This window comes from Anguilla anguilla, chromosome 18 (genome assembly GCF_013347855.1).
Source record: "Anguilla anguilla isolate fAngAng1 chromosome 18, fAngAng1.pri, whole genome shotgun sequence".
Classification (NCBI taxonomy): Eukaryota; Metazoa; Chordata; class Actinopteri; order Anguilliformes; family Anguillidae; genus Anguilla; species Anguilla anguilla.
Window position 1 is genome coordinate 4,819,008 of NC_049218.1, and position 25,213 is coordinate 4,844,220.

Below are 25,213 nucleotides of genomic sequence, written 5' to 3' on the forward strand. Positions count from 1 at the left end.
TTTTGATATTTCCAGGTTACCGTTCTGCAGGGCAGTAGTGGGCTCAGGCCTGCCTGTGGGATCTTGCTCCGGTCGTATGACGGTGTAATCGCGTTCGTTAATGTACCCGGTGCAGTGTAGTGTGCGCTCCAGAGACCCTGCGTTTCGTGTGCTGCTGGGGGTGTAAAGTAAGGGAAAGCGGCTGAAAAATGTCATCAATGACTCCTGAACCTCTTCTACTTATTACATATTTTTGATTTATGACAATCTCGCTCTGTCTCTTTCCTCCTTCCCCATGTCGCTCGTCTCTCTCTCCCTCCCCCTCTCTCTTTCTCTTCCTCCCTCTCTCTCCCTCTCTCTCTCTTCCTCCCTCCCTCTCTCTCTCTCTTCCACCCTCCCTCCCTCTCCCCCCCCCCCTCTCCCTCTCTCCCCCCCTCCCCCCTCCCTCTCTTTCGCTCTCTCTTTTTCCCTCCCTCTCCCCCCTCCCTCTCTCTCTCTCCCCCTCCCCCCTCCCCCCCCCTCTCCCTCCCTCTCTCAGTCACTCTCAGCTGCAGCAGGAGTAAGGCCAGCCCCCAGGAGGCGCTGCAGATGCTGTCCTCCACTCGCCTTAGCCTCCGAAGCCTGGCTACCAAAGCCAAGGTGAGCTCCCCTGCCCCCCCCCCTCCTGCCCCCCCCCCCCCCCCCCCCGCCTCCCACTCCCACTGCCCCAGTGCCTCTGTAGCCCCCCCCCCCTCCTGCATCCCCCTCCCACTGCCCCAGTGCCTCTGTAGCCCCCCCCCACCCCCCCGCCTCTGCAGTCCCCCCAGAACACAGTCACTGTCAGACCTTGAGTGAAGTGTCTTAACTTGAGCCAGCAACCCTTCGGTTAACAATGATAAACAGCTTTGTGCGGTCTTCTGTCTGCATTATATTGTGGAGTCATTCAGTTATAAATGCACAGGGTCAACTGTGGACACTTGCAGTTTTTAGCTGGACCGCAACAGCGGGGCCAGCCCTACAAACGTGTATGTCTGTGACTGAGTGAGTGATGAAGTTACACCATTGGTCGGCCGAGTTGTGAAATTACACCATTGGTCGGCTGGGTCACGTGTGTTAGGTCCAGCCACATACTAGGTTTTTACCTGGTCTTGTTTTTTCTGCTTTATTTTCTTTTTGCTAAAAAAGAAAAAAATAAGAAAAATGGTGACCCGTGGTGTCTGCCCCTTTAAGAGACTGTGTTCACTAAGCCATTGCTGTCCGTCTCACGCCGCTTAGCAACTGCACACCGACGTTGCCACGGGGGATCTCCATGGCGACCTGGCCGATGATGTCAGAGCCCTGGAGCAGCTGATCGCAGAGATGCAGGAGCTGGGCGCTCAGCTGCGCAGCCAGTGAAGGGGAGAGACGCGGCGGGGCGGCGCAGGAAAGGGTTAATTAAACAGACCCAGACCTCCAGCGGGAAACACGGACTGAGCTGCACACAGTGACGGTGTGCCCAACACGCGACACAGAACTGTCCCTTTTTTTATAATACGTTCTTATGTGATCTCATGTATTAAATACATACCCAGAAAAGCCAAGCAAAAGTGGGATAAATTTCTTGTTGTGGATGTACTTGTTCACAGAACACACACACGCAAGAAAACACGCGAAAATGTTGAAACCAGGCTTTTGGAAATTGTGTGCATAGTGTAAAAACCGGTTGAATATTACGTTTAGTTTCCAAAAGACACCTTGCGGACACAGTGTGATTTTTATTGTACACTTTGAATCCAAAAATAACCAGACATGTAAAGTGTATTTAAAAAAAAAAACATTTAAGAAGGCCATGTGACAATATAAAAAGAGTAAGGAAAGAAGTCCAATCAGGATTTTATATATGTATGTAAAAATAGGGGACAAACAAGTTAAATGTGAACTTTGTGTAATTTAGAGCTAGCGTTTTCACAAGGCAATACTGGAGCTATGCTCAATCAATCCCCATGACAACAATAGCACTCATTTGACAGATTCCTTATTCTGCCAAATTCACAATACAAAGCAGCCAATCTAGCTAACTAGCTAAGCTGACCTGATTTCACTGATGGTGTAAAAAAGGTAATTGTATTTAAGTAGGTAAATAATCAATTTGTCTGGTTTAAGAAATACAAATGCTTGGTAATTCTGTTCCTTTCTTGATAATGATGAAGAATTTTCTAAAATGGAAAAAAATATGAATTGGTGCATCAGATCATAAGAATATCACATTTCTCTTGGTTTCAGCACCTTATTACAAAAAACAATGTCATTTAACTATTAATAACACGGAGTGTTAGCTTTTTATTACACCTTTATAAAGGGTTATTACCCGCCGTTATAGAGCAGAGAGGGCTCTGGAGACCCAGAGGAGACTCGGCCCGAGTGAGCGGAGAGGCTTTGTCTCTCAGCGAGGGCGCGGGTTTGAGCTCGCCGGCACGCCGATCCCTTTCCAGAGCGATGGAGTCTTTCTCCGTTACTAGTGCCACCACCGCCCCCTCTTGCGAAGAGCATTTTTAAAAAAGGGGGGTGGGGGAGGGATGGGGGCGGGACTTCTGGGCGATGACACCGTGGCCATGGTCCCGCCCGCCTTTTGGTCGCCATGGCGACGTCCGGCCGTGAAAGCGCCATTCGCCTGCGACGGACTTTGGCGGGGTGTGGAGCAGTCCTGACACCGCCTGCCCCTGTGGCCCTGACGGAAGGTTCCCCCCCCCCCCCTTCCTCAGGGTCCTTTCCCTTCCTCCCCCCCCTTAAAGAAGTTGACCTCTGGGACTCCTGTTTTATTGCGCTTGTTTTCGTTTTTTTTTTTGGAGAGATTGTGTTTTTTCTCTGCCAGAGGGGAGGGGAGGGGGGGAGGGGGGGGGGGGGGGGGGGGGGCCTGATGGGAGAACTGGCTTTACCGCCCCAAGGTTCTCGCTGGTGGGGTAAGTCGGAGGGGTGTGACGGGACGGGGGCGGCTCTAGGTTTGGATGGAGATCTCCAAATGTTGCTTTTTAGGGGTTTAATGATGTACTACACAGGCACAGCGCAGTGACCTTTAAGGCCATGAACCTTATTTATAGAAAAAATGAACTGTTTTAAAATCCCATTCTAACCACTCTATTTTACAATATGCTGTGTTTTAGATTTACGAAAATGATTTTTGAAATGTGTGCAAGTTCTCTCCGCAAATGGTGCCTTTTTTTCTAATAAAATGATCACATTTGAGGTTTCCTTGTAAGTTTGGCCACCAAAAGTAATTTATGTTTAAAATTATATTGCATATATGAAAGCTTTTAATTTAAATAAGTGGTGTGTTCATAATAATTGGCGCGATTACAAGAACAAATAAAACCCCCCCCCCCGCGTGTAACTCAGCACTCGTTAAATGATGATGGTGAGAGGGAAAACATTTTAGCAAAAAGAAGGAAGTTAAAGCTCTCGAGTAGCCTCTCTGCCGTTCTCATCGCATCTTCTTTTTATACTTCCAAATTCCAGATTCTAATTAGCATAACTCTTCAGCATGATGGGAGAACTAATTATTGTGATCGGCTGGTTTAGTGCATGGTGCTGGAGCAAATGCATGGTCAGTCTTTTTTTACTCTTTGAAACCGGGTTACCCACCTCTGTTCCAAACAAGCCCGTCTTCAAAGTCATGCCGGCGGACGGGCTTGCTGAAAATTGGGCGAGATGGGTGCAGGATGTGTATCAAATTGAGCCTCAGAACGCCATTGTTTATTTTTTGTTGTAATGCACATCGTTCTTCCTCGTTTTCCTAGTGCCCCTTAATCCCCAGGGGAACTGTGAGGAAATTGCCACAGACTCCGCTGGTTTGTATCAGACCCTGGGTGAAATGCGTATTTGTTTTTGGATTCGAATACTTTTCTACGCTTCACTGATCTTGTCTGTTGTATTGGAACCAATGAAATACTCTCAAAATGGGTAGACTTTGCCTTCTGATCATATTGGCAGGCTCAGTTACACCAGGCAAGATCAACAGAGCACAGAAAAGTATTTTGACCCAGGTGTGGTTTGTAAACTGGTGACTGGTGGTGTGTTTTCGGGTGCAGTTTTACAAGGGTGTCGTCACATTGTCACAGAGGTCCTCCGGAATGTCACGGGGGATGGGGGGGGGGGGGTGAACGAGAGGTCAACGTTGCCAAATTTCACATGTCCCAACCTCTGCAGAGGGTGCTTTTTATCCTTTAATTCATTTAACCAGGTATGTCAACTGTCAACTCTTGCACTGACGACCTGGAAAAATCAAAGAGGACAATACAAGAGATTGTTTAGCCAATCAGATATAAAGGATGATTAGGTGGTTACATGTAACATGTAGACAGCCGGTTTTTTGAGGGAATTTGGCCAGGATACCAAATAAGGCCCCTACTCTCGACTGTGTAAAATGTCAGAAAGGGGTTTTCAGCTTTTTTGGGTTTTCATACAGTTTGTGGTTTGCTGTAGAACTGTTCTCTGTCCCCCGCTAGCTTTCGCTTCACCCTTCCGTCTGTTTCGGAGACCCGTTGGGCGCACTCCAGCCCCCCAGCCTGAGACATGCAGAGCAGAGCCGTTCCAGGAAATGGCGGTCTCCAGACCTGAACGCTCACGCATGTTGGGGGTGGGGGGGTGGGGGTTTGTGACTTCGTACACCCCGCCGCGCTCTTCCTCATAATGCCCGCACACATACTGCGATGGACAAGCGTCAGAGCCGAGGGAAAATCACCCCCAAGAGGGCCGTCTGAATAAACTGGGGGGGGGGGGGGTAGAGAGCTCACGTCAGTCCAGCCCCGGGTTAATACCCCCCTCAGCTCCCCCCACAACCCACCTTTCTTCTTTTTGCGTCAGCAGACTGGGTCTGGGCTCCCATTCCCCAGACCCCTCTGCCTGGTTCCCGCTCTGTGCCCCCCCCCCCCTTCCCCCCCCCAATTGACATATACCTCCAAATGTCACTTTCCCCTCCATTTCACTCTCTGTCTGTAAATGAATCGGTCTCAGCAATCCTGTGGCCAGCACGGTGCTGCTTGTATGAGTTGATACTGGACACCATTCGCGTGCACGTAAGATGGTTTTCTTCGCAAGGGGCTGCCAGGCGATTTGTACCCTTCCTGTACACATCTCAGTGTCGTCTCAAATTCCTTATATGTTCAAAAAAAAAAAAATCCTTGCAGACTGTGCTCTTGAATTTTTCCTTTAAAACCTTTTTTTTTTTTTTTTTTTTTTAAACAGCTGCCTGGTATGCAGCTGGAATGCAGCCTGAAGCGGAATCTCTATTTTTTTCCCCCTGTTACTGTGTATTCTGAACGTATCTTGCGTTATTTAAAAAGAAGATAACACGCCAACATTGCGCATGCACATGAGGATAATTCTCTTGTAATAAGCGTTTCCTGCCGCATAACCCCGAGTTGTCGGAAACCCATGGTTTGGACTCGGTCGTATTTCCCCAGATTAAGTGTTTTTTTTTTTGTTTTTTTTTCGTTGGTGAGTCATGTTGGTGAAAGCAGGCTCCCTCTTTTTAATGGGCGACCACAGAACGCCTCGCAGCTGTCTGTCACGCCGCTAAGCCCTTCCCGGGGTCTCTTATTTACCGCTGAATCACTGCTCCTGATTTCATATCATTAGCGTGATGTCTTAAAAAGCTCATTATGTCACTCTCTTCCACATGGCTTGTTAGTTTCAGATACGGGGGGGGGGGGGTTAGGGTGGTGTTGGAGAATGTGCTTGTGTGTCAAAAGCATTTGTACCCCACCCCCCCACACCCCTTTTCCATTGAGGAAGAAATCTGCGGTATCTATTAATACATTTTAGCCTCCGGTATGTAGCAGAGGAACACCTGCAACAAGGTAAGGACAAACTGTGGTTTAGAAGGACCCCCTGTTTCTCACGAAAAGTGTGCCTTTTACCGTAAGGCTTTAGCTGAATGGACCTGCACTGGTGCCAGGGGTCGCAGTATTGAAAGTTACGTAATGACTCATTGCTGAGCAATTTACTCAGGATCTACTGGTAGCTGCAGTGCAATGTAGGGCGGGGGGGGGGGAGGGGGGGAGACTGAGGACTGATTTATTAAAGTAAGCTGAGTCTGTCGTAGCGGAACAAAAGCAATGCGAGCGCTTCAATCGAGTATTAATATGACTTTTTGAACAAACAATCATGATTCCCGTTGGATGAACAGTCATGGTCACGGGATAAATGTAACCTGCTTTTGAAAATTGACATTTTATCTAGGTCTAGTTCACATCTGAATGTACTGAATCTGATTTAAACTTAAGGAATGACTTTTTAAGTAGAGATTTATGTGAAAATTTAAGAATGACAGCATGTACTTCAAATAATTAAAGAGTGGGCTCGTGAGTGGTGATGTGCATACTAAATTAAAGGTAATACACTGGTAATAAAAGTCAGTCCTATTTGCCCATTGTTCTCCGAGATCAAGTCATTTATAGCTGTCCGAGATTATCAACCATGTTGTCTCTAGGAAATCGGAGGTGTTTTGACAGCGCGCGTTCTCTCCCTGAAGTAATACGTGCATTGTTTTGTTAAAATAAAAGCAGTTTATACACAGCAGCTTGTGCAACAAGACGAGGTAGAAACAAATACCAGCCGACTTCTTTTTTTCCACTGCCCCTGTGGCCCATCGTTACTAAACTCCCTCGCACTCTAAAGTTAAACTTCAGGGTTCAGCCTCGCATGTGTGTTCCAATAAGCGTCCCATTCCTGACGTCATGTCTGCTGGAGATTGGCTGTTCCGTTCTGACACTAACTCCTGCCCTTACTCAGTGAAACTTTTTAAAGAGTTTTCGATCCTCTTTGCGAAGCTAAAGTACCGCACAGTCGAAGCTAGAGCAGCTGTAACATCTGCTGTTCACCCTCCCCGAACCCCGTTTTGTGATAAAGCTGTGCGTTTTTTTAATCAGTAAAGTTTTGTTTTCTTTGCTTTCGTATTTTATTGGACACGACTTAAGTGTTGCTGATAGTTTGTTTGTTTTTTTGTTTGAAGTCGCCGAATAAATGAATACGCTCAGGGACTCGGCGATTGAACGTTTTCACTTGCGATAAATTATCATTTTTACAGATTTTCTGTTAAGGACAGCGCACGAGAAGCAAACATTTGGATTTCGGCAAGGAAGTAGCTGCTGTTTTTGTACAGTTTGAGCCTTTGAAGTATTTCCTAAAAGCGGGGTACTGGATGGATATGGCTTGGATCACATGGAACCTTTTACTTTCCATAGGTTTTTTCGTTTCACCAGCGTTCACGGCCAGGGAGCAAAGTGGATTTAGGAGATATTACGTGTTGCAGCCGGGACCAAGCGGTACGGATAGGGTGCACGTGAGTTCGATTTCATCCCGCAGTGGGTCCGTGGGACAGCCTCACTCGTATAATGTGGAACTCAGGACCAGCTACGGTGGCCAAGTTCGGAATCGTAGGATGGGGACGCAAGCGAACCCAAGCTTGCCGCTTCGCCAGGATACTCAGATCACACAGCAACAGAAGCAACCGATTCGGCACACAAGTCATCAAATCAAAATTTCGGGGTAAGAAGACGTGGAAACGCTTCTGTGTGTTTGCGCACTATTGGACCTTAAAACTTGTAGTGGGACTCATAGCTGGGAGAAATTTGTGTATTTTTTGGTATTGCATACTGGGACACTAATTTAATACAGTTTGCTACTTGCATATCACTTGTTTCTGTGTTGAAACAACATACATGTGTTGGGGGGAAAAATTTACCTTGAACTTAATCATTGGCATGTAAAATTAACTTGGGCAACCGTTTCCAAGAGTTACCGGTTTGTGGAAATGCGGTTGCATGAAGCAGTTATTATATTAAACATGGCCATCATGCTAAATCAGAATAAAGACATCAAAGCGTATACTACACTCTGTAGCATCAAAGAAAACAGTCTAAACATAAATTATGGTCAAATTATTGGTCATTACATGGTTTGTGATCTGTTTCTTTGCCCAAAAAATATACATGCATTTATTAACCTCTTTTAACATTGTTATTGCCAGTGTGGTGTAATGAAGAACAGAAATTTTAGCCGTGTCTTTTAACCACTTTTCCCCCAACACGAGTACTAAATTGCAATCCTGTGTCTAATATGCCATAATTGGTCCTTCGGTTCAAGTCTCAGATTACAGAAGCTTTCATGAAGATGCGGTGTTGCTTCATGTACAAGTCTATGAATTGCAACCAGTCCCCAATATTGCCCAGTTACAAGAGTCATATTACCCAAAAGTTAACTACAACCACCTCCCCCCACCCCACCCCACCCCACCCCCCAGCTCTCCCTTGGGTCCCGAGAACAGAGCTCAAAGGGCCCCATTCGCACAGCTTCGGAAGTGTTGTCACAAATTCCCATAATTCCCGGCTGCAGCTGGGGGGCACTCAAAATGAGTTCCTTCTCTTGCCTCCTTCCGTGACGGAGCGAAACAAGGAAAGCCCCCTGAAGGGTAACGGGGGGGGGGGGGGGGGGGGGGGGGGGAGTGGAGAAGGGCGAGTGGGTGGGGTGTTAATTAGGCATTAGTTGCGATATAGACCAGCGCCGCTGTCACGGCAGCACATGCGTGCCGCCCGGGTGTCCGTGCCCGTGTCTGTGTCCGTGTCCGTGTCCGTGTCCGTGTCCGTGTCCGTGTCTCCGTGCCCGTGTCTGTGTCCGTGTCCGTGCCCGTGCCCGTGTCCGTGTCCGTGTCCGTGTCCGTGTCCGTGTCTGTGTCCGTGCTCGTGTCCGTGTCCGTGTCGACGCTCTCCTCTCTCCAGTGACTTGACCCCCGCCCCGGTGTCGTTGCAGGGTGAACGTCTGCGGGGGGCAGTGCTGTCAGGGATGGAGCAAAGCTCCGGGATCCCAGAGGTGCACGAAACGTGAGTATGCCGCACGCGCCGTGTGTGTGTGTGTGTGTGTGCGTGTGTGTGTGTGTGTGTCTCTATAAGCTGTGTGCTCTCGCACACAAACCGCAAACCGCAGGCGCGTGTGTGCTGTCCACAGTTAGGACAGGCGATTGGGCCGCCTGCGTTTTGTAACTTGGGGGTTGCTGGCTTGAATCCCAAGGTTGAGGCACCGCCGTTCCACCCAGAGCGCAGTATACTTTGACATTAGCTGAAATTGTTTCGGTGAATGTTTAAAAAAAAAAAAAAAAAGTAAGTTGTCTGTGTCACTCTGGATTGGAGTGTCTGTGAAATGCTTAGGTATACCCCAACTGCCTTCAAATGTGGGGGGAAACTGGGGTTGGTTTGGGGGGGGGGGGGGCACTGTACTTCTGTGTCGTTGTGGAGGCTGCTAAAGCTGTGTACTGTAGATATCCAGTGAAATTGAATTTTCAACTGTGGGAACTGGACTCAATGAATATTTAAAATGAGAGAATGGTACTCTTCCTTGGATCTGATTTCCTGTGAATATGACTTTTGCATGTGTACACTTTTTCCCCAAAGAGCATTTTTTTATAGTGCTTAATTTGCCATTTAAATTTGGATGCTCATTCTGATAAAGCCGTCCTAAGACCGATGGGATTTGTTTTGTTATTTGCATTTTGCAGTTTGCAGTTTTGTGCAATCTGACAGATGAGTCTGGAGCGTGTTTCATAATCAGATGATTACTGCGGTAGACCGGCTCGTGTTATAGCGCTATTTGTCCCCTTGCGTTCATGTTCTTCAAACTTACCCAATGGAAACAGAAACTGGAGCTGAGCAGTGTCAGTGCTGTGGTTAGCATTAGCCCACGCAGCCAGGCTTGTAATTCATTCATTCATTCATTGTAATGGGACATAATCCCACCGTGCACTGTTGCACACGCACTGTGGGCAAATTTCGAAAAGTACCATTCCAACGTTAGGCCTGACAGATGTGCGAACGGCACTTTTTTTTTCATTGGTTTTTTTAAAAAATAACTAGCGTCTGGCGGTAGCTGTAGCCCCCCCCGGCCCCGCCCCCCCCCCCCCCCCTCCCCCCCAGCGAGCGATGACAAACCCGTTGGAGGCCGGGGAACGGTTGGAGTCGCTCAGGACTTCTGCACAGTCAGAAATTCAGGAACGGGTTTGACGCGTGTGCGATTCTCACTTTGGCCGGGGAGGAGAAGTGCTTTCTTATTCACCGCGAGTCCTGCCAGCGTATTATATAAGAGACAGACAGACCTCCACATTACGTCTCATAGACCTCCTGGGAATAGAGGAGGGGGGGGGCTACATTTTTCGTCTAGGACTGTTATTTCATATGTTTAATGGGTACAAATTTACCCCAGCTCCACCCCCCCCCCCCCCAAACACTCTTCTTTCATGTGAGCCAGGTGTTGAGTGGGCTTTTTGTGTTACTGGTGGTCTGGGGCCACTGAACTATCCTTGTTCTTACCCATGAGTCTCCCTGGCTCCATGGCTCTCTGGGATATGTTTGAATGGGCTAAGTTTTCTCGGAGGACCTTCCATCTTTATCCCCTTTGTGTTCTCTCTGTCCCAGTTCCCCTGGTTTGTCCATGTGTGCATTCAGTTTAGAGAGGGCAAGGGGTGTTTTTTTGTTTGCTTTTGGGGTGTTTTTTTGGGGGGGGGGGCTTGGATAGGGCTAGGATAGGAGGCCATTCCCGTTATGCCCTCAGCGTTGGTGTCTTTGTATTTCGGGTGTTGACCTCGTCCTGTCTGATGAGATGATCGTGCTCTCTGACTTCAGCTGGACGAGAAGAGGAACACACATTTGCATTTTTTGTACGCAGGGAAGTCCTCAAAAAAAAAAAAAAGGCTAAATTTGCCCTCCATACAAACAGTTAATCGCAACGTCACAATTCAACAGAAGGGTCTTTGTGGCCCCCTGCCCCGCGTTAAGGCCGTGCTTCAATGGAGGCACCGAGAGATCTGCTCTCCTCTTTAATTTGGGGGTTGCTGATCCTTCAAAGTCAACTGGAAGTCAGTCGGGAGACCTGCAATAGCAGCCCTGCCGTATTCAGCTACCTTAACAACCACCGACACCGTGCCGTCCTTCCCTTGTTCAGAAAACACCACGCTCTCCGCACTGGGAAAAGTGATGTTTTGGGCCTTGGAAAGGGCGGTTCGTGACAAACATATGCTTATTAACGGTAAACTGGACATTACACCGACCGTACCGATAAAACCATGACTCCAGCCAAGACGGTTACAAGTATGAAAAATATCATTGCTGTTGTTGTATTGACTCGTTTTCTTGCATGGAGCCCACGGGTGGGTGTGCACGACATAGAAATATTAACGGCGTTGCGTTTCGCGAGACAAATGTTTGTAGGCCTTTTACGCTAATTTATGGCGGCGGCCGCGGTAAAATGACAGCTCTCTCTCTCTTGTTTTGACACTCGATCGCCCGAATGCTTCCGAGCTTGCTCGCCGTGTCACGGGTGCCTGATGGATGGCTGACGGCGAAGCAGGACGCGTACGCTTTAGATTTTTTTTCCATCAATTTTATAGTGCATAACTTTCCTTTATGAGAAATTGTGATTGTCGCTCACTCCTTGCGCAGGAGTCTGTTAGGGGCCTTTATGGATGGCTCTCTCTCTCGCCCGAATATATCTAAGCCTGAGTTCGGTTTTTTTTCTTCCCTTCTTCTTTTTTTTTTTAGGGATCGGTCTTTTGCTTTCTCCACCTTTCTTGTCACGGAAGACAGACTGGGCTGTAAATTCACGGGCTTAAATGTTTAATGGAGTTTGATTTCCAACACCGCACTACCCCTCAACCCCCCCCAAAACCCCCTCTTACGCTGAAAAGCCTTAACAAAAGGTTCCTTAATAGAAATAAATTCAGTTTGTTCTGGCACGGGTTTACACGTGACCACTGCCCCCCCAACCCCAAACACCCCCCCCCCCCCCACGCCGTACACATAAAGCTCTCTTTCAGTCTGTCAATCAAACCCGTTTTTAATTTCGTCAGGGGTTGGGATTGTGGAACCCTGAAACTTTCTCTTTTTTCCACGCAAGGATGAGGTCTTAGCCCTTGGACGTGTGCCACAGCAAGCTGGTTATGACACAAGCTGGGCACCATTTTGGCTCTTTAACAAAATGAAAAGAAAAGTGTCTCATTAATATAAAAAAAAAACATACTTCATAGTTACCAACATAAAATTGTAGTTTTATTATGTGAGGTTTTAGAAATGAATCTTATTGGTAGTTGTGCTATGTGAGATATTACTGTTACTGATATTACTTTGTGAAAAAGACAAAATGGTAATTTGGACACATTACATGGCACTGATGATCGTCATGGCGATGAGCAATTAAGAAAATGTTATACTTTAAAACCGCAGCATAATGGGTCTAATAACCACATAGTAGACCCTCCCCCCAAAGTTGAACATTGTTATGAAACTGGAAATATGTGCTTTGGGATGCTGTCAAGAGTTCTGAACAGAACAATGTTTTGGTATCTCAAACGGACCGAATCACAAGCCACTCCTCCTGGAGAATATTTAGGGAAAGAAAATACTTCTTTGGCTTCGAGGGACAACGGCAGACGAGTACGTGCGATTATGTCTCTCGAATATCCCGGGGAAAGACAGGATACATTTTGTGCTAATTTGACTGCGATAACGAGGAAGGTATTTCACGCTTTTTAGACCCTGGGGGAGACGGAAATGACAAGCGCTAATTGAATTTCAGGGTGGAACGGTGAGTTTTTCTGGTGAGTTTTTGCTGAGCTGGGGGGAAGGAAAAAAAAAAAAGGTGCGCGCCGTCGCCATGGAAACCATCAAGCCGGTTCCCGGTGCCCCGGGCCCCCACTGTAGCTTTACTGGAATTTTGGAAGGAGCTGCCCCGAGTGTGGAGGTGGTTGGCAATCACATGCGCTGTACACTTGCCCAGGCTCTCTCTCTCTCTCTGTCATTCTCTCTCTCTCTCCCTCTCTCTCTCTGTTTCTCTCTCCCTCTCTCTGTCATTCTCTCTCTCTCTCCCTCACCCTCTCTCTCCCTCTATGTCTCTCTTTCTCTGTCTTTCTCTCTCTCTCCCTCTCTGTCTCTCTGTCTTTCTCTTTCTCTCTCTCCCTGTCTGTCTCTCTGTCTTTCTCTTTCTCTCTCTCCCTTTCTCTCTTTCTCTCTCTCCCCCGCTCTCTCTTTCATACGCGCATCAAACCCAAGGCAGGCACCGGCGGCCAGACAAAATAGAGCATGAAAACATTCCCCTGGCTTCCTGACGGCCGCACGCCGCACGCGCAGCGCGGAGGAAATGTGTTCCTGAGGTCTCTCTCTCTCTCCGAGCGCAGCTAGCACGCGCAAGCGGGGAGTCCTCCCGGCCATAGATTCGGGGAGAGGCTGTGGACCCCGGGGGGCGCGTCCGCTACCCTGCGTGGGCTTTAAAAAGCACCGGCTCGAGGCCCCCTTCAGACCGGCTGCCGTGACGACGGCCTCGCCGAGAGGCCTCTGTGTGGCCCCCTTTTGAAGTCTGAGAACTGCGCCCGTCGAACGTTAACGAGCGCGCCCCTCTCTGCAGACCAGCTGAGCGCTGTGGGCTGTCAGACAGCAGCGCCGCCGCACGCACACGCAGGCACGATGGGGGCAGCCCCGGCAAAGGCCCCCGGAACGGCCTGTTCTCCTCTCAGCATTCAAACGGCTCATTTGGGGTCCTCTGGACGCAGCTGGATACTGTACACACACACACACACACAGGCCGTCTGGTGGGTAGTTGGCCTTGGCAACTGGGATGTTTAAAAAAGAAAAAAAAAAAAAAACCTCATTATTTTTTCCCCCTCAATTTACTCCCAATTTCTACTGTTTCTTTGTCTGTGTCAGTGAAATCACCCCCTGCTGCCAACGGCAGCCTTCCATATCCCTGCTTTATGTTCCAAATGTCTTTTTTTCTGCTTTCTTCACCCCCCCCCCCCCCCCGTCCCTCCTGTACCCCCCTCAGTAACTCTGGGTGCTGAGTGGTGTGTTCTCCCCCCCCCCCCAGTAACTCAGGAGAGAAGCGTAGGTCCACGTTTATTTAGTTTGAGGGTAAAGCGACGTCCCCTCGAGTGATCAGTTGAGCTGCCTCAAACGCACGGGGCCACGTTTCGGAGGTAGAGGGGGTCCTATTGCGGCCCTCTGTCTGTGAGAGTGGCTCTCCTGTGCCTCCCGTGCCTGTCTGATAGTTGGACTGGGTGGAATTCTTCAGAATTCTTCTTGGCCGTTTCCATACTGTTGGCCAGAGTTGTAAGTTGCTAGCCTTAGCGAGCTGTAGCATCGCTTGGTTTCAGCACTGAAAGTGATTTCATCGGAGTCGCCAGTTGGCTGAAGGGCCTTCTCATTTCCTGTTTCAAGGGCCGCGATTTGGCTGCTGATTGAAAGGACACCTCATGAACCTGCTGGCATTGTGGCCCCCCAGGGGCCTGCTGGCATTGTGGCCCCCCAGGGCTGGAGTTTCACCCCCTGGCCCTAGGGTTTTCTAACATTAAGCAAGTGTCACTAAGACTCCTTGGGTCATACCTGTTGCTGCTGCCCAGTCCTGCCATGAGCATCCAGGCTTGCTGCTGATTGTTAATAACCTTCTAAGAGATACCCTTACACAGGGCAACTGAAGCAGCTCACATTTTAACGCACTTTCCTTTCTTTGCTTATTGCTGTAAACTGGTGCTATCACTTTGGAAGAGCACAGACGAGCACCTGCCCTCCTCCTGATGACAGGCCTCCGTGTCTTTATGACATCATCGTTCGTGAGTCGAGCTGGAGCAGACGTGAGCTGAATGAAGACGGTTGAGCTGACAGACTGCGGGGTGCCCGAATGACCAGTGGGGGTCGCTGTAGAGCGACGAGACACGGTCGTCCTGATCGACTGGATTCGGGGCGATTCCATAGTCCCCAAGTGGGGGGGTGGGGGGGTTCCTGGCCAGAGTTGGCCCAGGTACAGTTTGGATTTGTTAACAGACCACAGAGGCCACCCACACAGTGCACTAATGGCTCACATTATAAGTTAATATTGTATTGTGTGAGTGTATATTGTGCTGATGCAGCGCATGATGTCATAGAGAAGCCTTTAGCAGTGCAGGGGGTGGGGAAACCCCATCTCAAGCACCACCATGGAGAGTCACACCCACATACCAAAACACATGCTCACCACATGCAAGCCCCACATGCTGGCAGAGGGGAGGGGGGGAGAGACTCTGAAGGAGTGCCAGCCGGCTAGCGATGCCGCTTCCCTGCAGAGACGCGCCGTCCAGCCCAGCCGCGCCCCAGCCCAAACACAGCCTGGCCTGAGCCCCCGAGAATCTGTCACCTCAGGAAGCCTCGGAGCGGAGCGGAAGTTTTTTTAAATTAAATTTTTTCATTCCTGTTAAGAAGCGGTGTCCTGGTGTCCTGAGCAGGAAGCTTTCGCTTACCTGTGCCTCGGCACGGAGCAGGTGCGCGTGCTAAGATTGGTTCCCTGGCACATTTTGTTACCGGGGTCGGGGGCAGTTGGTTACCGGGGCCGGGGGCAGTTGGTTACCGGGGTCAGGGGCAGTTTGTTATCGGGGTCAGGGGCAGTTGGTTACCGGGGCCAGGGGCAGTTGGTTACCGGGGCCAGGGGCAGTTGGTTACCGGGGCCAGGGGCAGTTGGGCCGGGGCCGGGGGCAGTTGGTTACCGGGGCCGGTGAGCCGTCAGGCCCGGTGAGCGAACCCCCCTAATAATCCTGCTCTCGTGAGCCGCTGTGTGCCCTGGAGGCGATCAACCTAATGACACATCCCATAATACTACGTTTCTGCCTCATTTGCAGCTTCCCACCCAATTACGGAAACATCTGCACTGTCCGTATGCTGCCGTGGCAACGGCGTGGATCTACGGCTTCCTCGGCCCCCCCCCCGCCGTATGGCCCGGATCCGTTCCGTTAGCACGCGCGCTAAAGCGTATTAGCACGAGAAGCGTGCGGCCCTCACGCTCGTACACCGGTCTGCATGTCGGTATACTCACTCGCTTGCTTCTGATTCGCTGACGCCGCTTCGGCGAGCGTCCGGGGAGAGGCCCCGGGGCGGCCTCATCAAAAAAGGGTGTCAGGCGGGACGGGGGGGGCGGGCGGATTTATTCCCCCTCTCCCCGGCTAATGCTCAAATCGGCATTATTTCAGCCGTACCCTTGTCACAGAACAGCACTTCTCTGTGTGTGTGCAGACGGGCGGTGGGTGTGGGGGTGTTTGGGGGGGTGTGGGGGGCGGACCCCGCACTGTAAGGGATCTGTTCATAAAACAGATGGCGGGGGTGCACACACGTCCCGCAAGGTGCCGAAAAATCCGGGGGAAAGAAAAGCGAAACCCGCCTCCCGGGTGGAAAGTGACGGCACAGGAAACGCAAAGAGGTGCAGAGCCCCGCCCCTGGGGGCGCTGGAGTGATGTCATCACGTGTGCAGTCAGCCTGGGGGGGGGGGGGGGGGGGGGGGGGGGGGGGGGGGGGGGGGTTGGTCGCCATGTAAGCGGTTTTACTGCTGGGTCTGTGATGCCTTGCTCTGTGTGCGTGTAGGACGGAGTGTGGCACAGTGGGTAAGGAACTGCGCTTGTAACCGAAAGGTCGCAGGTTCGACTCCTGGGTAAGGACACTGCCGTTGTACCCTTGAGCAAGGTACTTAACCTGCATTGCTTCAGTATATATCCAGCTGTATAAATGGATACAATGTAAAAGTTGTGTAAGTCGCTCTGGATAAGAGCGTCTGCTAAATGCCTGTAATGTAATGTAATGTAATGTGTGCCTGCGGAATATTCGCAGGTGAGTCGTGTGCGGTCCCGCCCCCCGCCCCCCCAGGGTCATGCCTGTACAGTGGGTGTGGTTGCATAGCAGCAGGTCACTGTCTCCTGTAGGCCTCCCCAGCTCAGAGGTGTGCTGTGGTACAGGCCAGGGTGTGGAGAGAAAGGCAGCGGCATTGGGAATGACCTTGACTAACCTCTGTGCGTGTGTGTGAGTGTGTGTGTGTGTGTGTATGTGTGTGTGTGTGTGCATATGTATGTATGTGTACATGCTCACGTTTGTTTGGCCCTGTTTGTATTGTATGATATGTATGTATCGTTTGTGTTGTCTCCAGTGCTCTGTCTCCAGTGCTCTGTCTCCAGTGTTCTGTCTCCAGTGCTCTGTCTCCAGTGCTCTGTCTCCAGTGCTCTGTCTCCAGTGCTCTGTCTCCAGTGTTCTGTCTCCAGTGCTCTGTCTCCAGTGCTCTGTCTCCAGTGCTCTGTCTCCAGTGCCCTGTCCTGGCCCCACGTGATGTCACTGCTTTCAGCAGCGCTGCGATTGATTGCGGGGCGGGTTGGACTAAAGTACTGTTAGAGTTTGCATTCAGAAAGGGTGGGGGGGGGGGCGGGGGGGTTCTCAGGGGCGGTTGGTTTGCTATTCAGGGAACCATGGTGGCAGTGTTTATATTGGCCGCTAATGATGTCCGAGAGGAGAAATGCGGTTTAGAGTCAAAGGCCTGGGTGAATGTGAAGGGCTGGGCACTGAACACTGTGTGTGAGAGTGTGTGTGTGTGTGTGTGTGTGTAAGTGCTGTGTGTGTGTATATGTGTGTTAAGCTGTGTGTGTGTGTGTGCGCGTGTGTGTATATATATATGTGTGTTAAGCTGTGTGTGTATATATGTGTGTTAATAAGCTGTGTGTGTGTGTGTGTATATATATATGTGTGTTAAGCTGTGTGTGTATATGTGTGTTAATGAGCTGTGTGTGTGTGTGTATATATGTGTTAATGAGCTGTGTATATATATATGTGTGTTAAGCTGTGTGTGTATATGTGTGTTAATGAGCTGTGCTCTCTCTGTATTGCAGCTAACTGTCTGCCCCAGTGCCTGAACGGCGGCATGTGCCTGAAGCCCCAGCACTGCGTCTGCAAGCCGGGCTCCAACGGCAAGGTGTGCGAGCACAAGACCACCAGCACGCCCTCGCTCAACCCCCCCGCCACGGGGAAGGGCCAGCCCAGCGGGAACCCCCAGCGGCCCATCCCCCAGCAGGCCCCCTCCCCGCCGCAGTACCACCCCCCGGCCCCCCCCCGCCGGCGGCGTCCCGCAGATGACCCTGACCGTCAAACAGCAGCCGCACCTCGTCCGGCCCCAGCTCGTACCCCAGCAGTAAGTCCCGGCCAATCGGCACGAGCCCCCGCCAACCCCCCCCCCCCACCACGATCACCCCCGGCGACAGACATGGCCTCAGAATGCTACCCTTGTGTTTTATTACGCTTTGGGGCTTCGCTGTGAAATTGGTGGTGTGTGTCAAAATGCCATAGGTGCTGTATGAATAGGTGGTTTGCTTTGTGGTTGCTATGTTTGCAGGCTGCAACCCTGCTCAGGATAAGCGGGTATCGATAATGGATGAATGATGGATGGTTATTTTCAGGTGAAGCTGTTATCCTCATTGGTGGTAAATTAGCATTTTGGTTAACCTGTCATATCACATAGTGGTGTTTCTAGCTAGCGTAGGTCCTACAAGGTAAATAAGTGCACGTGTGTCTTTCATGCCAAGCTGACAGACCTATTCTATAAGAACAGTCACCGTGGCCACCATCAGCACCTGTGGATGCAGGTATGGAGCAGTTTTTTTTGCTGACTACCGTGTTCCGCATCTGCATTGCCCTGCGAAGCGTTGCTCTTGTTGAAAACAGCGGCAGAGGTGCGTTTATGACAGAAACCGAAACAGCAGTGTAAACCTAGCCTTACTCCGTCTTTGTCCAAACAGAAGACCTCCCACCAGAAACGTGTTCTCAATTGGAAGCCTCACAATAATTGTAATGCGAAAAAATTGGGTGCCTCCACAAAGGGGGGTTGAAAATTTTTAATTGTTTGCAAAAGGGGTGCCTTGTCCATAGGGTGACAATAACATTTGAAGTAGGGCGGATTGAAGATAGCACCTCCTCAACTTGCTATTGTTAAAAACATTTTTCGAGAGTTTTTATCTGTCTGTACTCCTCTGGCTCTTCCTCCTGTAGTAGTACCAGGTTCTGTGGATGTAGAGAGAGCCGGGGGACTGGGGAGGGGAGGCACTGATTCATGCCTGGGAGCTTTGGCTGGCTTTCCTCTCGCGGAGACGCGGTGTATACACTTACCTTCCTGCCGCCCTCCCGCCTTTCCCAGAGTTCAACTGTAATCAATCCCGCCCTCTCTCTCTCCCGACATTCGTTCGAGAGGAGAGCAAGCCCCCCCACCCCCACCCCCCCCCCACCCCCCTCCAGCTGACCCTCAGGAGGTCAGCTGACATTGAATACTTCCAGGTTCAGAGTTCACGGCGGGCGCTTATTAGAAAGGGCTCCGCGGCGTCCCGTAGCCTTCGCCGATTTCCTCCTTCCTGTCGCTGTCTGGCCCTGAGGGGCCGTGCTCTAATTCGGCGGGTTATTTTAACCCCCTGACTGCCCAAGAAAAACAACAGTGCCGGAGAATATTTTCAGCTGACTCTTCGAGTGGAAGAGTTTTCATCTTCTTTACCTTTCAGGGGTCTTGGTTCTGTTTAGCCTTCCTCTGCGTTCAGCTGCTGAACTCCCTCCGCCGCCTCGTCGAGACCGATCGTAGACCAGATAATAGGTCTGTCTTTCTCGAATGCGAGACGAGGCGTCGACTGTCCCACGCGGAATCACTTTCGTTTTTTGAGAATGTTTTGAGTGGCGTTGGAATGCGCGATATCGGTGAATGATGCTTAAGAAGTCTCTTAATGTATTTTATGTGCTGCTGGGGAATTCGCTGTAAAACGTCGGGAGTTTTTTTATGTTGTTCAGGAAGCATAATTGCTACCAGATCTGAACCCTTGAAAGCTGCGCACAGTTTCCAGTGGTCTGGCTTTTTTTCTTCTCTTCTGTAGGGGACTGTTCATCTGTTGCCCATCAACACATTAAAAGTTAAAGAAAAGGTTACCAGATACCTGCCTAAAATGGGCTTAATCCCAAGGTCAATCATCAATTATCGAGGGTATAGGCTATTATATATATTACACAACAGCTGGTTTGAGTGAATATAGGATTAAGACCTTTCATGGTTCTGGGGAGCAGTTCTGTCTGGATGAATGCACAGTCTAGCAATCACCAAGGCCTTCTGAAATGGGATTGGGGAGGGGGGGTGTGGAGGTTGTTATTGGGGTCTGTTTCTTCTTCTGTGTGGAGTCTGGAGCGCATACACCGTTCACAAAGGAAGCGTGTGCTCTCCGAGCTCCCAGAATGCCGCGGGAGCTCGCCATAACTTCCCGCAATCCCAGTTTGGATGGATTGTCATCCTCCCATCTTGATTTCCAGGCTTGATTTGAATCTCACCCTAAGCCCCCCCCCCCCCTCTATAATGGAAAGTGAGTGTGAGGGGATGTGGCTGGGGTGGGGGGGTGGGGTGGGGTGGTCACAAGGCCCAAGACGAATAAGGCGGGGGGGGGGGGCGGGGGGGGGAGGTTAACGACTGCACCCCCACTCTCGCGGTGTCACACAGAAGCGTGCCGCTCGCTGAGAGATTGCTTTTTGAAGTATGGGAGGCCCTGCTAAGGAAGTGGCGTCCTGCAGCTCCACCGCCGCACTCCAAGCGCCTCTCTCCATCACTTCAGCCGAACGCATCACTCACCCGGGGACGGGTTAATGCTGCCGCCATGGCTGTCAGCGTGGTGCAACCAGCGAGGTCAAGCGGTATTAGTTATTTTCCCTCGGATGTAACCGCGGTAACAGGGTGACGATCCTTTAGCTGGTTCATTCTTGTGCTTCAGGCTAGACCTTGGGTCTGGAACCGCGGTCCCAGAGAGCCACGGAGTTTGCTGGGTTTTAGCACTTAATTGATCAATGAAGGCTTCTGATTACAGCTGTCCCACCTCACACTGTTCCTTGTGGTCTGAGTCGGTTCCTGATTTTAGGGCGAAACAAAAACCAGCAGACCTTGCGTCTCTCTGCTTTTGAACGTCGGTCAGAAGCAGTTGCGCAGTTGCGCATATATTTTCTGGCGTGTCTTTCAGTGGTGACCGTGAGAGCCCTGCGTGGGCCTTTGTTTCCTCTAACGAGCGAGACATAATTACGGGATTACTCTCAGAGGGGAAAGGCTTCGTTCCGTTTCATTGGCTGCGATCGTCATGGGACTGTGGCAGCAAGCGCTCTTCCTGGGGGGCCGGCTCGTGCGTGCCGACCCAAACATTATTCACGCAATGTGCCGTATTATAACAGATTATATCAATCTGTGTATTGTACATGTGTGTGAACACAAAAGTAGGCCTGTTAATTCCTAACTGTTTCTTTTTTATTTACTAGTAAGAGATACTGTTTGACACTGACACTGCACGGATGCAGTTGGTTCCTCAGGCTGCCGGTTGAATAGCCCCGATGCAGGGAATTGTGGGTAGGATATCCAGCCGTCGGCGCCTTGCTAAACTTCAAACCTCCAGGCGCTCTCTCTGCTCTCTCTCTCTCTCTCTCGTACAGCGCTGCTCCCAAACGTTCATAATATTTAGAGATAGCGGTCTGTGTTTGGGAAAATTGTTCTCGGGGTGAAACGTATGACCTAATTTCCTTGGAAGCGTAAGCTCTTGCCGAAACCCATTCCGCGTACGCAAATTCAAAAGCCCTGTTTTAATGGATTCCAGGAATACTTGGGGGATGACGACTGTAGATAGATTTTTTTTTTTTTTTTTCCCCTTTCCCATTTCTCGTCTGTTCTGTGCTGATGTTCTATGTTATGAATAACAGCACTGGGGTCAGAGGTCGTGTGGTCCTGCCCATCCTGCCATGGGTTGTAGTTTTCAGGGCCAGGCCTCACTGATTAAGTGCTGGAACTTGCATTGACATCTGAAATCGCGTCGATGCAGACTCGGTTTTTGAAGGGAAAAGGGTTATGAAATAAAGCAGTGAATGGATTGAACGATGAACGCTAAAAGCTTCCATCATTTTTATATCAATATTACAAACGAGGCTGAAGGAAATCAGTCAGTTGATATGGAAGAAGCTTCACAAATTGGCCAGGAAAGATTGTGGGTCTGATGATGGAAAAAAAAGGTTAAAACCTGAAGCATGTGGAATTTTATCTAATGGTCCAGATGTCATTTCCTCCACGTGTAATAATTGTTTTATTGACTCGGTTCAGGGTTTGGCAGGCGGTTTGGGTACTAGAATCAAAAAAAAAAAAAAATCTCTCCAATGTGGTTTTTTTTTTTTCTTCTGTTGCCTGCCAAGGGTCAACAGATGAAATTTAGCTTGATAGCGGGTCCTGGGACGGCCAAGTGGCTGAGCACCGGCCCTGCCAAAAATACGCACAGCAGTGGAAACGAAGAAACGCTTACCTGTACGGTGTCCCAAGGGACGGGACGGGGCAGGACGGGACAGCACAGGACAGGGATCAGGGAGCATCGGGGGGGTGGGGGATGCTAGTCGGGGCTGGGGGGTGGTTATGGGGATGCTAGTCCGGGGGGGGGGGTGGGGGGGTGGAGGGGTGTTTATGGGGAGGCAGGTCGACGGCCGGGCGGGGTATATGGGGATGCGAGTCGTGGGGGGGGGCAGGATATGGGGGCACGGGGACGGGGGGGGGTGGATATGGGGACGCGGATCGAGGGGGGGGGGGTGGGGGGGCGCTGCACGTGTAGCGATTTACGGCTGAAGAAGAACATGAGCGCTCAGAGGCTGCTGGAAAGACTCTCTGCGCCATATGGATGACCATGCAAATGTGATTTCACATGAATTTTTTTTTAATTCATTAAAAAAAACACATTTTTTAAAGCATTTCAGGCCGATCCTCAGTGGTGTATGTAGTTGTGGCGGTGTTTTAGCAGAGTGCACGAGCCAAGCCAGCGACGCCTAGGGAATGGGCTTGAGCATGCTCTTTACGATTAATTCAGACACTGAACAAGTCCTGCTTAACACGCCTTGACACATTTTTTTTTTTATGGTAGGTGCGGTAGAGCCACCCTGAGGTGTTTTTTTTTTTATCACACAGAAGGGCTCTTTCTGGGGGGGGGGGGGGTGCCTGTGTTGTGGGCAACAGGGATCCGTGCCAAACTTGATCCAGGACACCCTACCCCCCCCCCCCCCCCCCCCCCCCCGCGAGGGTAACTGGGACAGAGATCATCTGAAAGGGCCGAGCGTTTGGTAGCGTGTGAGGTGCCCGGAGTACAGGGGTTGAGTAATTCGTCATACGTCCCCCCCTGTGGTTTCGGTGGTTTGACCCCTTGACAGGCTAGGAAAACACCCCAGGGGCTTTGGAAAGTGACCCATGTTGAGGGGGGGGGGGGGGAAGGGGGGGCTGTGTTGGGGTTTCGCTGTGGCTCTTCTTGGACGGGGCCCCAAACAGGCCTCTATGTCACCTCCCCCCCCCCCCCCCACTCCAAAAAACACACACACACAATCGCTGCTTTCACCATCGCCAGTGAGAGTTGGGTCTTGCGTCATACCTGTCAGGAGTTGAGTCAAGGTTTGACTTCGCCCCATTTCCCCCTCCTCCAGCACCTCTGACGATCCCCCGTCGCCCCCCCCCCCACCCCCCCCCCAGGGTGGCCCGGCGATGTACAGACATTCTAACACATTACTCATGGCCTATTTTACTCCTCCATGGAGGCGTCTAGTGAAAGGGAAAAAGCGCGCTCACCTATCGCACCTGTGGGGGGGGGCGGGGGGGGGGGGGGGGGGGGGGGTAGCCATGAGTCAGACGGGAGCCTCTGTCGGGTGACGAGCTCGCCCCCCCCCCACCCCCTGGCCTCGTTCTTCTGCAGCGTGAGCGGCGAGTTCTGACTCGCCCAAGGCGTCCTCCTCCTCCTCCTCCGGCTCCACTTCATTTTACACGCCGTGCGCGCTCGCGCGCGTGCAGTGCGTGTGCGTAACCCCTCCCCCCCCCTCCCCGGCGCGAGGGCTTCTGTGGAACGCTGCTGCAGGCCGTGTTGCGCCCGGGCTGGGTGGGGCGGGGGGGGGGGGGGGGGTTTTACGCTGCAGGTGGGGGGGGGGGGGGCTCGCTGTTTCTGCTCCGGGAGAGAATAGCACCCGCATTATCGCGCGGCTAAAAAAACGGAGGGAGCGATGGAAACTCAGCGGAGGGGTGCCTCCTCCCCCCTCCCTCCTCCCCCCTCCCTCTCTGCTCATCATCAGCGCTCCTTTGTCCTCCAGCTGGCTCAGTCGCTCTCTTCATCCGCACTCTGGACCGCCTCCCCGTCGACTCCGATCAGCAGACCGCACAGATTCGTCTGCGGAATCCGCAGAAGAGCGTCGTACTTCCTCATCAGGCTCCATGGGCAAACAAATGGAGTGTGTGTGTGCGTATGTGCGCGTATGTGCATGTGTGTGCCTGTGCATGTGCATGCATGTGTGTGTGTGTGCATGCATGTGTATATATGTGTGTGTGCACGTGTGCGTGTGCATGCGTGTGTGTGTGCATGCACGTGCATATATGTATGTGCGTGTGTGTGCATGCATGTGTGTGTGTATATGTGTGCATGTGCACGTGTGCGTGTGTGTGAGTATGTGTGTGTGCGCGCGTGTGTGTGTGTGTGTGCCGCGCGCGTGTGTGTGTGTGTGTGAGTATGCGTGCGTGTGCATGCATGTGAGTGTGTGTGCATGCACGTGTATATATATGTGAGTGTGTGTGTGTGTGTGTGTGTGTGAGTACGTGTGCGTGTGCATGCATGTGAGTGTGTGTGTGTGTGTGTGTATTGGGGTGGCGTTTTCTTTAGCAGTTTTATTAAACAGAGGCTTGAGAGACTCACTGAGGTGCGCCGCAGCGCTAACAGACACAGAGAGAGAGAGAGAGAGAGAGAGAGGAGAGAGAGAGGAGAGAGAGAGAGAGAGAGAAGAGAGAGAGAGAGAGAGAGAGAGAGAGAGAGAGAGAGAGGGTAGAGAGAGTGAGAGAGAGAGAGGAGAGAGAAGAGATGAGAGAGAGAGAGAGAGAGAGAGAGAGAGAGAGGCCTGCGTGTGCGCTAGCGCTGCAGTTCACCGGGTTCAGCGTGGCGGCGGCGGCGGCGTTGGCGGTTGGAATGGAGCGCGCCGTCCTGCTCCTCTGGGGCGTGCGAGCGTAGCCAGAACGCTGCCGTGCCGAGCGGCGAGGAGGCGCTGCAGCGGGGTGTTTCGACCCTCCCGCCCGTCCCGCCCGCCCGCCCGCCCGCCCGTCAGCGATCTGTTTATGTGAAAAATAAGCAAGAGTCCCCCGCGCCCATATTTCAGCCTGCCGGGCCGGGCCCCGGGCCCCGGGCTCCTCTCAGCCTCATTCCTGCGATACCGTCAAACGCTGAAACCCTCTCCCCTCTCTTTCCCCTCTTTAATTACGCAGCCCTCTGCCAGCGCACGTGGCCTCGCCAGATATTCTGTTTGAGACTGGAATAGGATCTCATGTTTATAACTTTATAGCTGTCTCTCTCTCTCTCTCTTTGTCTCTCTCCTCTCTTCTCCCCCCTCTCTCTCTCTCTTTCTCTCTCCTCTCTGTCTCC

At 51.2% G+C, this 25,213-nt stretch overlaps 2 protein-coding genes across 2 annotated transcripts in view; both read left to right on the forward strand.

The window, feature by feature from the left end:
* The window catches only part of ttc27 (tetratricopeptide repeat domain 27), a 97,245-nt gene extending 95,707 nt beyond the window's left edge, over positions 1-1,538 (forward strand). Inside the window, exons 19-20 of the mRNA XM_035401156.1 lie at positions 518-618; positions 1,234-1,538. Coding sequence (XP_035257047.1) covers positions 518-618; positions 1,234-1,353 — 221 coding nt within the window. The 3' untranslated portion in view covers positions 1,354-1,538. The remainder of the gene's footprint in view (positions 1-517; positions 619-1,233) is intronic.
* A 5,213-nt stretch (positions 1,539-6,751) lies between these two features.
* Positions 6,752-25,213, forward strand: part of ltbp1 (latent transforming growth factor beta binding protein 1) — a 111,894-nt gene continuing 93,432 nt past the window's right edge. The window contains exons 1-3 of the mRNA XM_035400914.1: positions 6,752-7,482; positions 8,743-8,813; positions 17,639-17,821. Coding sequence (XP_035256805.1) covers positions 7,136-7,482; positions 8,743-8,813; positions 17,639-17,821 — 601 coding nt within the window. The 5' untranslated portion in view covers positions 6,752-7,135. The remainder of the gene's footprint in view (positions 7,483-8,742; positions 8,814-17,638; positions 17,822-25,213) is intronic.